At 40.4% G+C, this 13,130-nt stretch overlaps 1 protein-coding gene across 5 annotated transcripts in view; it reads right to left on the bottom strand.

The window, feature by feature from the left end:
• LOC134341158 (CUB and sushi domain-containing protein 1-like) overlaps nucleotides 1-13,130 on the bottom strand; it is a 2,430,601-nt gene that overhangs the window by 276,415 nt on the left and 2,141,056 nt on the right. For all 5 annotated transcript variants that reach the window (XM_063038952.1, XM_063038962.1, XM_063038968.1 and 2 more), the window contains one exon: nucleotides 11,836-12,045. In XM_063038952.1, the coding sequence (XP_062895022.1) occupies nucleotides 11,836-12,045 (210 nt within the window). The remainder of the gene's footprint in view (nucleotides 1-11,835; nucleotides 12,046-13,130) is intronic.

Here is a 13,130-nt window from a genome sequence, read left to right as displayed (position 1 = left end):
TAATGTGCTGTATCTCTAAATAAAAGACAAAGTCTTTACTATTCAAGCTATTTCACCTGGATGATAAAAATACCAGTCATACTAAGTCATCTTTAAATGGTTACAATGGTGTAATATTTGACCTGGTGCCTTTTCAAACATTTCATGGGACGTAATACACCAAAGATGTTTGTACCTTGTATCCTCAATGGTTTTCGTTAGATATTTCAGCAGCGGCAGGCATGAGTCTGACCAATGAAAAAGAGGATTTTTATCCTCTTCATGGATGCAAGTAGGTAACATTGGAACAGACAGACCAGACCAATGAGGGTATAATGTGAACAATACCATACAAAATGTTGGAGCAACTCTGCAGATCAGGCAGCATCTAAGGACGAGGAATAGTCAGTTGATGTTTTGGGCAGAGATATCTATCAGGTCCTGATGAATTGTTTCGGCCTGAACCACTGGCTGTTTACTCTTCTCCATCGATGCTGCCTGACTTACAGAGCATAAAACTTGTAAGCATTTTTTTTGTAATATCAATCCTCTTACCAATAAGACTCAGTTGCGAGTAATTAACATTTTTCTAAGGTAAATTGTCCTCATGATAGGAGAATGTTCAGCAACCAGTTCATTAGTCATTCAGCCATAGACCAACCTGCCCCGTGAGCTAGTCCCAATTGCCCACAGCCCTCTAATCATCTCCTATTCATGTACTTACTAGATGTCTTTTAAATGTTGCTAATGTGCCTGCCTCAACCATTATATCTGGCACTTCATTCCAAATAAATGTGAAGAAGCTACCCCTTTTTAAATCTCTCATTTTTGATCTTACACCTATGCCTGTCTTGTTTTTTGCAACCTGTCTCTGAGAAAAAGAAAATAGTCTTTCTTCAATTATGGCAATATGACCAATTCTACTGTCTTGCTGCAATGTAGCAGTGTTGAAAATAGGCTTAGAAAGAAGAGGGACTTGAGGCGATCATTAACCTCAGTGTCGCCTTTGCTTTGAGATCCAACATCTACAGAATCTCTAAGGTTTATGTGGCTGGTAGCTCATTTGGATTGGCAGTGGGCAAAAGTAAGACATGCATTCTAAACAACTGATGGATATGGTACTGGGATTGGTTAATTATTGTCACATTTACTAAGATACAGTGAAAAGTTGTCTTGCCTACTGTTCATACAAATCAGATCATTACACAGTGCATTGAGTTAGAACAAGATGAAACAATAATAGAATAAGGTGCAACAGCTACAGAGAAAATGCAATGCAAGGAGAGAGTAGGATGCAAATAAGGTGGCAGCTGCCCCTGATGCCCCTTTTAAACCATTGATGTCTGATCTTACACCTATGCCCGTATGATTTTTTTACAATCCTACTGTGAGAAAATGAAGAAAAACAAGTCTTTTTTTGTTTATGGCACATTGTGATATAGATGGAAAGAATCAAGAAGATGCAATAACATAATGTACTGGGTGGGCACAGGAGTACATTCAGCCAGGAGACTCATTCCTCCGAGATGCAGCGTCATAGGAAGTCATTCCTGCCTGTGGCCATCAAACTTTACAACTCCCTTGGAGGGTCAGACACCCTGAGCTGATAGGCTGGTCCTGGACTTATTTCATAATTTACTGGCATAATTTACATATTACTACTTAACTATTTATTACTATTTTTCTATTACTATTTATTATTTCCATGACTATTACTATTTACTAATAGTAGTACTACTATTACTATTTATTATTTATGGTGCAACTAACGAAACCCAGTTTCCCCCGGGATCAATAAAGTATGACGAAGATAGATTTTGTGCAGAAGAGCTCACTTGTACCCTGCTGGAATATGGAAAGAAGTCAAGCAGAGTCCAGGGTTTACCTCCAGAACAAACTTCCTCTGACTTCAATGAGGGAAGAACACATCCTGGAACAAATTCTCCCTGAACCATTATTCTTAGACTATTTTTCTCCTTTCTCCCCTCCCTGGCACTATCTCGAACCCAGATGTACTGTTTATACACAGAGTGAGGTAAGCCTTCCATGGAGTCAAGTTTCAGTGCCAATGTGCCGTGTGTGCATCATGTACCACATCAACTGTGTGTGCTGTAACATCTTCAGTTTACATGTACAATAGTAAACTTACATGCTAGAGTTTATTGGACTGTTGTTAGCGGGTAACCATGCATGGATACCCAACAGTTCACTTTAGCCTGTAATTTGTGGTTAGGGTCAGAAGTACAAAGGGACATGGGATTCTTCATGCAGGACTCCCTAAAGGTTAACTTGCAGATTGAGTTGGTGGTAAGGAAGGCAAATATAATGTTAACATTCATATTGAGAAGAATTCATTTTTATAAAGCTTTGGTCACACTTTTTGTTTTGAGCCCCTTAACTAAGAAAGGATGTGCTGGCATTGGAGAGGGCCCAGAGGAGGTTCATGAGAGTGATTCCAGGAATGAAAGGGTAAATGTATGAGTAAGTATTTGAATGCTCTGGGCCTATACGTGCTGGAGTTTAGAAGAATGACTGGAGGTCCCACCGAAAACTATCCAATATTGAAAGGCCTAGACTGAGTGGACATGGACAGGATGTTTCCTAAAGTCGGAGAGTCTAGGATCAAAGGGCACAACCTTAGAATAGAAGGGTATCCCTTAGAAGAGAAATGAGGAGGAATTTCTTTAGCCATAGGGTGGAGAATATTTGGAAGTCATTGCCACAAATGTCTGTGGAACTGAAGTCTTGAGGTATATTTAAAGAGAAGATTGATAGGCTCTTGATTGGTAAAGGTGTCAAAGGTTTCAGGGAGAAGGCAGGAGGGTGGGGTTGAGAGGGATAATAAATCAGGCATATGCGATGGGCTGATTGGCCTAATTCTGCTTCTATGTCCTATGATCTTATGCATCTGTTCCAGAATTTCTCTGCCTGTACAAACCTCACAGAGTCCACCTTTATCTCTCTGCTGCAAGATTATCCCCTTGTTTTTCCCTACAGTACTACAGAACCACACCATGGTTCCCTACCACAGCTGACAAGAAAAGAAAGTGAGAAAGAAAAGAACTTTAAACTGAGGTGCTTAAGCTGGCTTCTCCTCTCTAACAAAGTAAAATGGAGTTACACAATAGGTTTGACAGCTTGTGCCTGACTGATGCAATTAAGGCAGGTTGCTGGTTCCTTAAAGCTCGTCGTTCTTGTCAGCCGTGGTTGGCAGCTCATCTAGAAGAAGAAAAACTCTGATCTCAAACCTCCGCTGCCTTGTGTCTATACCCACTCATGGTTAAGGCTTCAGGAGAAAATCTCAAAGCAAAATCCAGAGCTGGAGTCCCAAAGGCTGTCTACATTGACTTCAACACTGACTGGCAACTCTTAAATCACCGCTGGTGCCAAAGTGTATTGGCCTCTACTGATCATTTGAATTCATCAACGGCAAAGAGAGGGGGGAGCCTGCCGCAGATGTAACATGTTGCTCTCCATATAGTATAGCCCTGGCTTGTATGTTGACTTGAACATTCTCTCTGACAGCTAGGATACGACATCCACGGTCGACACCGACCAATGGAGGACCATCGGATGATGCAATTCCCAAGATGGATTTCATGAACCTCAGTTATTGACAAAGAAAAACCAGATGATTAAACCAAAATACATTCCTGTAAAGGAAATACTTCAACGTGAGAAAAGAAAGAGAAAAAAATAGAATGTTACTGTATAACATTTCCTTTGATGCGTACCAGCCAGAGAGTAGGAATTATTGATTTTCATGGGGGTGCACTAGTCAGAACCTACCATGATAAATCCATCTCCTTCATCTAAATCAAAACAGGAATATACATTCCTGCAAATGTTTGTGTTCCATACTGCTTTTGTACTTATTAATTAACTGCTGAAAAGATACTGAATTCTGGGCACTGCTGCATTTTAAGAAATATTCAATACTCAAAAAGAAAGTAAACGTATGAAGGATTGATTAAGGCCATAAGCTGTAAGAGCAAAATTATGCCATTTGGTCCATCATATCTGCTTCACCATTCCATCATGGGTGATTTATTATCCCTCTCAGCCCCATTCTTCTCCCCCCAATCTTCATCATTCTTACTAATCAAGAACCCATCAACATGCATTTTAAATATAACCAATGATTTGTCCACCGGAAAGCTCTCCTAAGCAATGAATTCAACAGATTCACCACACTCTGATTAAATAAATTCCTCCTCATCTCTGTACTAAAGGGACATCCTTCTATTTTGAGATTGTGCCCTCTGATCCTAGACTTCCCCACGAGAGGAAACACCACTCTATCTAACACTTTCATTATTTGAAAAGATAAACAGATAAAGTGGTTAAGCAAATGATGCTGGGTGATCTAAACACAAAAAAACAAAAACAGGGAGAGATGATGCTAAATTTATATAAAAGAATTTTGTCAACTATAGCAAATACATCATAATTACAAATTTTATTTATTTAGAGATACAAGCCCTTCTTGCTCAATTACACCCTTGTAACCAATTAGCCTGCGAACCTGTGTATCTTTTGAATGTGGAAGGAAACCAGAGCAGCCGGAGGAAACCCATGAATAAGCTCCTTACAGACAGTGGCGGAAATTCAACATAGGTCGCTGATGCTGCAACAGCTAAATGCTATGTTAATATGCCCCCTCAAAGGTTCCATCAGATTACTAATTCAGATATAGAAGGCTTGAAGTTAACAGCAGCACTGGGAGAAACCAGACTTCCAGTCTATAAAGTTGGAAGTATCTCTTCCATCATAGGTTATTTTGTGAGAGAATGAATACTGAGAGTGAAGTAACTTCACTCACCTCAACACTGATCTGATTCCACAATCTGTGGACTCACTTTCAAGGACTCTACAACTTCCTCAGTTTTATTTCAAAGTTATCAAATACTTATATATATCACCATATATAACCCTGAGATTCATGTTTTTGGGAACATACACAGTAAATCCAAGAAACATAACAGGATCAATGAAAGATCACACCCAACAGGACAAATAACCAACCAATATGCAAAAGACAGCAAACGGTGCAAATACAAAAGAAAAAAAAAGAAATTATAACAATAAATAAATAAGCAAGCAATAAATATTGAGAGCATGAGATAAAGAGTCCTTGAAAGTGTGCCCATAGATTGTGAGAACAGTTCAGTAGTGAAGTGAATGACATTGAGTGAAGTTATTCCCTCCAGTTCAAGCGCCTGATGGTTGAGGGGTAATAACTATTCCTGAACCTGGTGGTATGGGTCCTGATGGCAGTAGTGAAAAGAGAGCATGGCTTGGGTGGTGGGGGTCCGTGATGGTGGATGCTGCTTTCCTGCAACAATGCTCAGTGTAGATGTGCGCAGTGGTGGAGAGGGCTCTACCCGTGATGGACTGGGCTGTATCTGTTACTTTTTGTAGGATTTCAAGGGCATTCGTGTTCCCATACCAGGCTGTGATGCGAATAGTCAATATACTCTCCACCACACATCTATAGAAGTCTGCCAATGTTTTGGATGTCATGCCGAATCTTCACAAACTTCTAAGGAAGTAGAGACGTTCCTGTGCTTTCTTCATAATTGCATTCATGCAATGGGACCAGAACAGATCCTCTGAAATGATGACATTGAGTAATTTAAAGTTGACCCTCTCCATTTCTAACTCCCTGATGAGGACTGGCTCATGATCCTCCAGTTTCTTCCTCCTGAATTCAATAATCAATCAGCTCTTTGGTCTTACTGACATTCACTGAGAGGTTGTTGTGGCACCATTCAGCCAGATTTTCAATCTCCCTCCTATATGCTGATTCATCATCACTTTTGACGCAGTAGTGTCATCAGCAAACTTAAATAGAGCAAGGAGCTTACTTATTTATATATTTATTAACTTGTTTTTGTATTAGCACTGCTTGCTTGTCAGCTATTGTGTGTAGTTTTTCAATGATTTTATTCTATTTCCTTGTTCTACTGTGAATGCCTGGTAGAAAATGAATCTCAGTGCAGCATATGGTGACATGTATACATTATGATAATAAATTTACTTTGAATTTTGACACTAAGACAGGGAAATCTAGGCATCATTCAGCTGAGAAATAGAAATTGCAGATATGTGTTAGAGTTAAGGGAATTAAAAACCTGAAGACATTTTTCTTTTAAAGAACCAACTCAGCTTTTTTCACACAATGGGAGAAAAAGTGATCACGAAAGTCTTCTAACTGGCAAGGGCATCCTTTTTCTATCCCTTATCTTGCCATTCCCATCGCCACTCATATTTTCTGTATTGCAGGTGGTAAGTCCTTTCCATAAGATGGTGGCGCATTCAATCATAACGGCTTCTATAGGGTCAACCAAAGATGTTATTATCCTTTTTAAATATATTTCTTATGATCACAAGACCCTGCTGGACATTAATAACTTTAAGTAAGTTGCTCATTGAGGTGGAGAAGCTGAAGGAGCTGGAGTTTGTGTGGATGGTGCTGCTGTCTGCAACAGAGAGGCATCAGAGCATGAAGGTGGTGTGCAGTCTAACGGCGAGTGATCATCCTAGTCACGTTTCTTGTGATGGCAAACTCTGATGGACATGGTTAATGTGAAACGCTACGCCCAATCCACAGACTTATTGGTGGGCGGCAGGGGCAGATGGCAAGGGTGCTGCGTTACTGCCTGAGTTTAGCCACCCAGGTGAGAGGCGTCAGGGTCAGTATGCTCCACCGGAGACAATGTGGCGTGGCATCATGCTGGAGTTATGCTGCATCCCCCTCTCCCAATGTTCACTTTGCAGAAGACAAGCTGTATTGTGTTCAAATGCAACATTCACAGACTCAGGATTTGGGACTTTTTTTTGCTGTTATCTTATATGTGCAATATGTGACTTGTGCTGTGCGTGACTGTTGGTGCAGTGCTTTGCACCTTGGCCCTGGAGTAACTGTTTCGTTAGGCTGTATTAATTGGTGTTCATATATGGTTGTTTGGGAATTAAACTTGAACTTGAAATGAGAGCCGGAAACATCCTAGTAATAATGCCATGGATGATGGGGAGTCATTACTTTATCCAATGAGACAGTTCAAAGTTAAAATTAAATTTATTATCAAAATACATATTCCAAATGTCACTATACTATCTTCTGGATTCATTTCTTGCAGACATTCACAGTAGAACATAGAGATATGGTGAAATCAATGCAAAACTATACACAAGGTTAAAAACCAATTTGCAAAAGAAGACAAACAGCAAATATAAAAAACTAATAATAATAAAGAAAGAAAGAAAGAAGGAAAGAAATTGGTAACACCAAAAACATGAGTTATAGAGTCCTTGAACATGAGTCCATAAGGCTGTGGAATCAGTTAAGTGTTGTGATGAGTGAAGTTATCCTCTCTGGTTCAACAGCTTGATGGTTGAAGAGTAATAAGTGTTTCTGAATCTGGAGATGTGGGATCTATAGCTCCTGTACCTCCTTCCAGATGGCAGGAGTTCCAGGTAGGACTCAACAGAATAACAGCTCAGCATTGAATAGGTGGGCTGAAGGGCATGCTTCTGTGCTGGTGTACTCTTTGTCCCTCAGATGGGAAAATAGGTAAAACCCACTGGCAGATAAAGAGACTTAACTTTGAAAAATACATAAAAATTTTCTCAGCTTCTAAGCCATCAGAAAGATAAGGACAAGGGACTAAAGGTCCATGGAAAAGACGTTATTGACAACTACAATTCATGCTCCCGGAATTCATTCCATTCTTATCACAAGTAACAATGTAAAAGTAATGATTGCAGGTTAGGTAAACTTCTCTACAAGTCCTTAATGTCTGAAGGAGAAGCAAGTTACTATGAAAAATGAAAAGAATTTGACAATAGGTCTTACTAGATCATTCTTCAAATGAGTCACACTAACCCAATAGGGCAGACTGCTTCTTTCTCCATTGTCCCTTGAGTCAGAGAAAAGGAGCTATGAAATATGATAAGCTTTGTTTGTCACATGTACATTGAAATGTGTCATTGCATCAAGTTAAATTTACTGTGCAGCCAGCAAGTGTCACCGTGCTTCTGATGTTAATGTAGCACTAGCCCTTAGTGTACATCTTTGGAATGTGGGAAGAAGTATAAATTCCTTATAGACAATGGCAGCAACGGAACCCCAATCTTTTAGTTGGTGCTGTAAATCATTGCACTGACTTCTACGCGACTGTGCTACTTCTGATCCAGCTCAGTCTCAATATAAATGAACCTCTGGGACAGCTTGAAAGCTAAGTAACTCTCACCAGTTACTACATTCATGAAAAACACACACAAAATACTGAAGCATCTCAGCATTTCAGGCAGCATCTGTGGAGGAGAATAAACATTCGACATATCAGGTTAAGACCCTTCATTGATCTGAAATGTCAACTGTGTATTTCTCTCCATAGATGCTGTCTGACTTGCTGCGTTCTTCCAGCATTTTGTGTGTGTTGGTCTGGATTTCAAGCATTTGCAGAATCTCTTGTGTTTACATTTATGGGCAACTCATTTTTGTTTAGGCTTTTGGCATCTTCTACTCCCTCTTTCTGATTAATAAGTTTCACAGTATTTCTGTCTCCTAGATTTAATAGGATAATTTAAAATACAATTGCCTGGTTTTACTGTTTTTATTTATTTAGGGATATTTAGTCTGGCCCAACAAACTGCTCTGCCTTGCAACCGAGAGGACAATTCACAATGACCAATTACCTATTAACTGGTAGGTTAGTCCTGTTGGAGGATACCAGAGCACTCGTGGGAAACCCATGCACACACAGGAAGCTACATACAAGCTTTCTTACAGAGGACACTGGAACGGAAATCTAAACTCCGATGTCCCTAGCGGTAATAGTATCACTCTAGCTTCTACATTACTGTGGCACCTCATGGTATGGTATCCATTCTTATACCTTGCTTTCAACACAATGAATTTCTGATGATACCAATTATCAACATCGTTACCATTCTTTTACCGGCAGGACTGGAGAGAAAAAGTTGAGGAGTAGATTTGAAAGATGGGGGGAAGAGAGAGAGAAACGCCAGGCGATAGGCAAAACTTGCAGCAGGAGAGGTGAAGCAAGAGCTAGGAAGTTGATTGGTGAAAGAAACAGAAGGCCATGGAAGAAAGAAAAAAAAGTGGGGAGGAGCAACAGAGAGAGAGAGATGGTGTGCGGGCAAGGAGATAACATGAGAAAGGGACAAGGGTTTGGGAAATAGTGACATGGGGGGGTGGTGGGAAGGCATTACCAGAAGCTTGAGAAATCGATTTCCACGCTATCAAGCTGAAGGCGTTGTTCCTCCAAGCTAAGTGTGACAGTGGAGGAGGTCATAGTTGAATGTATTGGAATGGGAATGGGACTGGAATTAAAATGGGTGGCCATTGGGAGATCCCACCTGTTCTGGCAGATGGAGCATTGATGCTCGGTGAAGCGGTCTCACCGATATACAAGAAGCCACACCGGGAGCACCGAACACAGTATATGACTCCAAGAGACTCACAGGTGAAGTGTCACCTCACCTAGAAGGACTGTTTAGGCCCCTGGATGGTGGTAAGGTTGGAGGTGTAGGGGCAGGTGTAGCACTTGTTCCGCTTGCATGCCTGGAGAGAGATGAATGGACAAGGGAGTTGCTTAGGGAGCGATCCATGCAGAAATCAGAAAATGGTGGGAAGGGAAAGATGTGTTTGGGGATCCATTTGGAGGTGACGGAAGTTTTGGAGAATTATGTGCTGAACGCAGAGGCTGGTGAGGTGGTAGCTGTGGACTCTATATGTTTCAATGTACATGTGACAAATGAAACTAATCTAATCTTTAACAAATTGTCTAAAAGTGCTTTATTGCCACCATCATTCTCAAGTTCAAGTTCAATTTATTGTCATTCAACAATACACATGTATACCAGCAAATAAACATATTCCTCTGGACCAAGATGCACAACAATGGGTACTGTACATAAAACTCACACACGTAATACATAATGTACTATTAACACCAGTACATTAACAAATAATAAGATGCATTTACAACACATGTTAAAATGCAAATTCTACTGGTGCTTCATGTATGATGAGGCTTGAAATGGTGACAGGGAGATCAGTAGTCTTATGGCCTTGGGGAAGAAGCTGTTTCTCATCTAAACAGTTCATGTCTTCATGCTATGGACCCTCCAGCCTATAGCAGGGCGTCAAAGAAATTGTTGGATAGGTTCTTATTGCTAATATCAAGCTGGAAATATGGTAGCTGATTTGCACAAAGGAGTCTACTACTAAGGTCATCAGACAATGGTGAGATGATATGTTTTTAACCATATCGAGTGATAGTTAACTGTTGGCAATCCTGATGAGAACTCTCAACCTCCTTGTTGTAAAAGTGCCTTGAATACAGGACAACCACCAAAGAAAATCAACAGTACTCCAGCCTCAAAAGAACGACGACACTTTTCCAGTGATGACAGTTACTTCACTGTTGCTCGGGAAGATCAGTTTTGTCACTTACGTTTGGAGTTCAATTTACACCCATGGAACATCTGATTTGGAAGCTGCCAAATAACACGAAATTTCTCTTCTTAGCTCTCCAAAAGTTTTTGTTGGTTGCTTATTATTTAGTGTTGCTAATTAGTTAGCTGTCATTTTGAGAAGACTTGAACATAACGCTGAGGCTCTACCAGGCATTGATCAGACCGCACTTGGAGTATTATGGGCAGTTTTGGGCCCCATATCTCAGTAAGGATGTGCCTGCATTGGACAGAGTCCAGAGGAGGTTCATGAGAATCATCCCATGAATGAAATATTCAATGTATGGGGAACACTTGATGGTTCTGGGCCAGTACCCAACAGAGATTAGAAGAATGAGGGGGAATCTCATTGAAACCGATCAAATATTGAAAGGCCTAGATAGAGTTGATGTGGAAAGGATGCTTCCTATAGAATGGGAGTTTAGGACTGGAGCCCACAGCCTCATAATACAAAGATATCCTTTTAGAACAGAGATGAGGAGGAATGTCTTTAGCCAGAGGGTGATGAGTCTGTGGAAGTCATTGCTACAGACACTGTGGAAGCCAAGTCATTGGGTACAGTCAATGCTCAGGTTATAATTAGTAAGGGTGTCAAAATTTATGGGGAGAAGGTAGGAAAATGAGATTGAAAAGGATAATAAATCAACCATGATGGAATGGCTGAGCAGACTTGATGGGTTAAATAGCCCAATTCTATTCCTATGTCTTATGGTCTTATTGAAAATCACAATTTTCATACTTTTTTATATATTTATCAGTTTTATTTTAATAAAGTCTGTGGAGGTCATGAATCCTTCCAAATAACCTCTCAGGAATTTGTAATTTGGAAGAATTATTTTTAAAATTTACTCTATTTTTGCAGAATAAATAGTGTTGTTGAAATTTATATCATGTTCATTAGAGTGCCTTTAAGGAGTTCTCACTGTGAGTTTATTTCACTTTTATTGTAGTAATTAACATAACACTTTACAGTGCCAGCGATTATCGATTGGGGTTCAATTTCCACTGCAGCATATAAGAAGGTTCTATGTTCTATCCTTTACCACAGGGGTTTCTTCCGGGTGCTTCAGCTTCTTTCCATATTCTAAAGATGTACAAGGTTAGGGTTAGTAAGTTGTTGGCACTGGGAGCGTGGTGACATCTGTCAACAGCACATTCATGCCACAAGCAATGCTTCTCAATGTATGTTTCAAAGTACTTGTGACAAATAAAGCTAATCTTTAAGTTAAAAAAAAACAAACAAGCTGTCAACCTCTGCCCTACTTCTGGCCCTTAACACGTGTTAAAAAAACAAAGTTCAACTCTTGCAGATTTGTTTGCTGACCAGCATTTGGACAAATAGATTCCTACCTTGGTAGACAAGCTTGAACCCTTGCTTGTTCTCTGAGTGATCGCTGTAGAAGTGGATGATTGTGTCATGAGTCGTGCTGAGCAGAGCAGGTGGGAGATCCACTCCACTGAACTGTCCGATCAAAGAGCTGGTGTCACCTGGTCCATTTTGAATCTCCAAGAAGTCATGATTGGCTTCAGTTGAAAAATTCAGAAACTGAATCTCAGCACCTGTGTTGGTGGAAACAGTTCTTTACTTTAAAACATGACCGTGATCACAGAAAGAAAGAAAGAAAATCAAACAATTGCATCTCAGCCTAGTAATCATTATACAGCATGTTCTTCTGATGGATAGCAACAACTTAATCTCTCCATCGGATTGAAGGAAAGATTCCAACATGGCAACACAAAATAACTGAAAGGTCCAGAGGAAGCTCACGAGAATGATTCCGGGAATGAAAGGGTTAACATGTGAAGAGTGTTTGATGACCTGGGAAAATAAGAAGAGGAAGAATGGAAGAGGGGATAGGTGAGAGGGGGAGAGAGGAGAAGGAGGGATAAATTGGAGGGGGGAAAGAAAGGGAGAAGGAGGGGCCAGTGATGGAAAGAGAAAGAGTGGGAGGGATGAGTGGGGGAGAGAAGGGGAGAAAGTAAGAGAAGAAGGGAGGAAGAGAGTAATTACAGGGGGAGGAAGAGGGATGGGGAGGAATTGGAGGGTGAAGAATAGAGAGAGGAAGGGTCAGGGAGACAGAGGGAGGGGGGAGAATAGGAGATGGGCACATTGTATAGGTCACCTGAATCTTCACAACCACCACTGCACAATGACTGGGCATAACAGAAGTATTGGTTCAGACTGGCTCATCCCATCTCTTCAAACATCTGACATGATGACAACTCCCTCCATGGAACATTTTCTGTAGTAAATTAACCAGTGGATAATACTAGGCACAATGCATGATACAGCTGCCAACTCTCATTAATGGTCTACTTGCTTCAATAAAAAAGTTTCTGTCAGAAGCTGAAGTGGGATAACAGATCCCATGAAGCATTATTTTCCACATAGCTGAGATAGAAAGAAGGAATTTAGTAGACAGCAGGAAATGAAGTAAAACAATTGTGGGTGAAATGTCATCATAAGAATCCTTATCCTTGATTTACATTTAATTTTCTTCACTATTTCCGCACAGACCCTGCTTTAGATGGAATGGTGCTGTAAACTAGGGCATGTATCATTATTCTCTTTGGTCACTTTATTCTCTGCAATGTAACACTTGACTTTCATTCTTCTTAAAACCTTCTGAAACAATCAGATCAGC

This window comes from Mobula hypostoma, chromosome 2 (genome assembly GCF_963921235.1).
Source record: "Mobula hypostoma chromosome 2, sMobHyp1.1, whole genome shotgun sequence".
In the NCBI taxonomy this organism is placed as follows: Eukaryota; Metazoa; Chordata; class Chondrichthyes; order Myliobatiformes; family Myliobatidae; genus Mobula; species Mobula hypostoma.
Note: the sequence above shows the minus strand (reverse complement) of the source record. Positions and strands in the feature narration are given on the sequence as shown.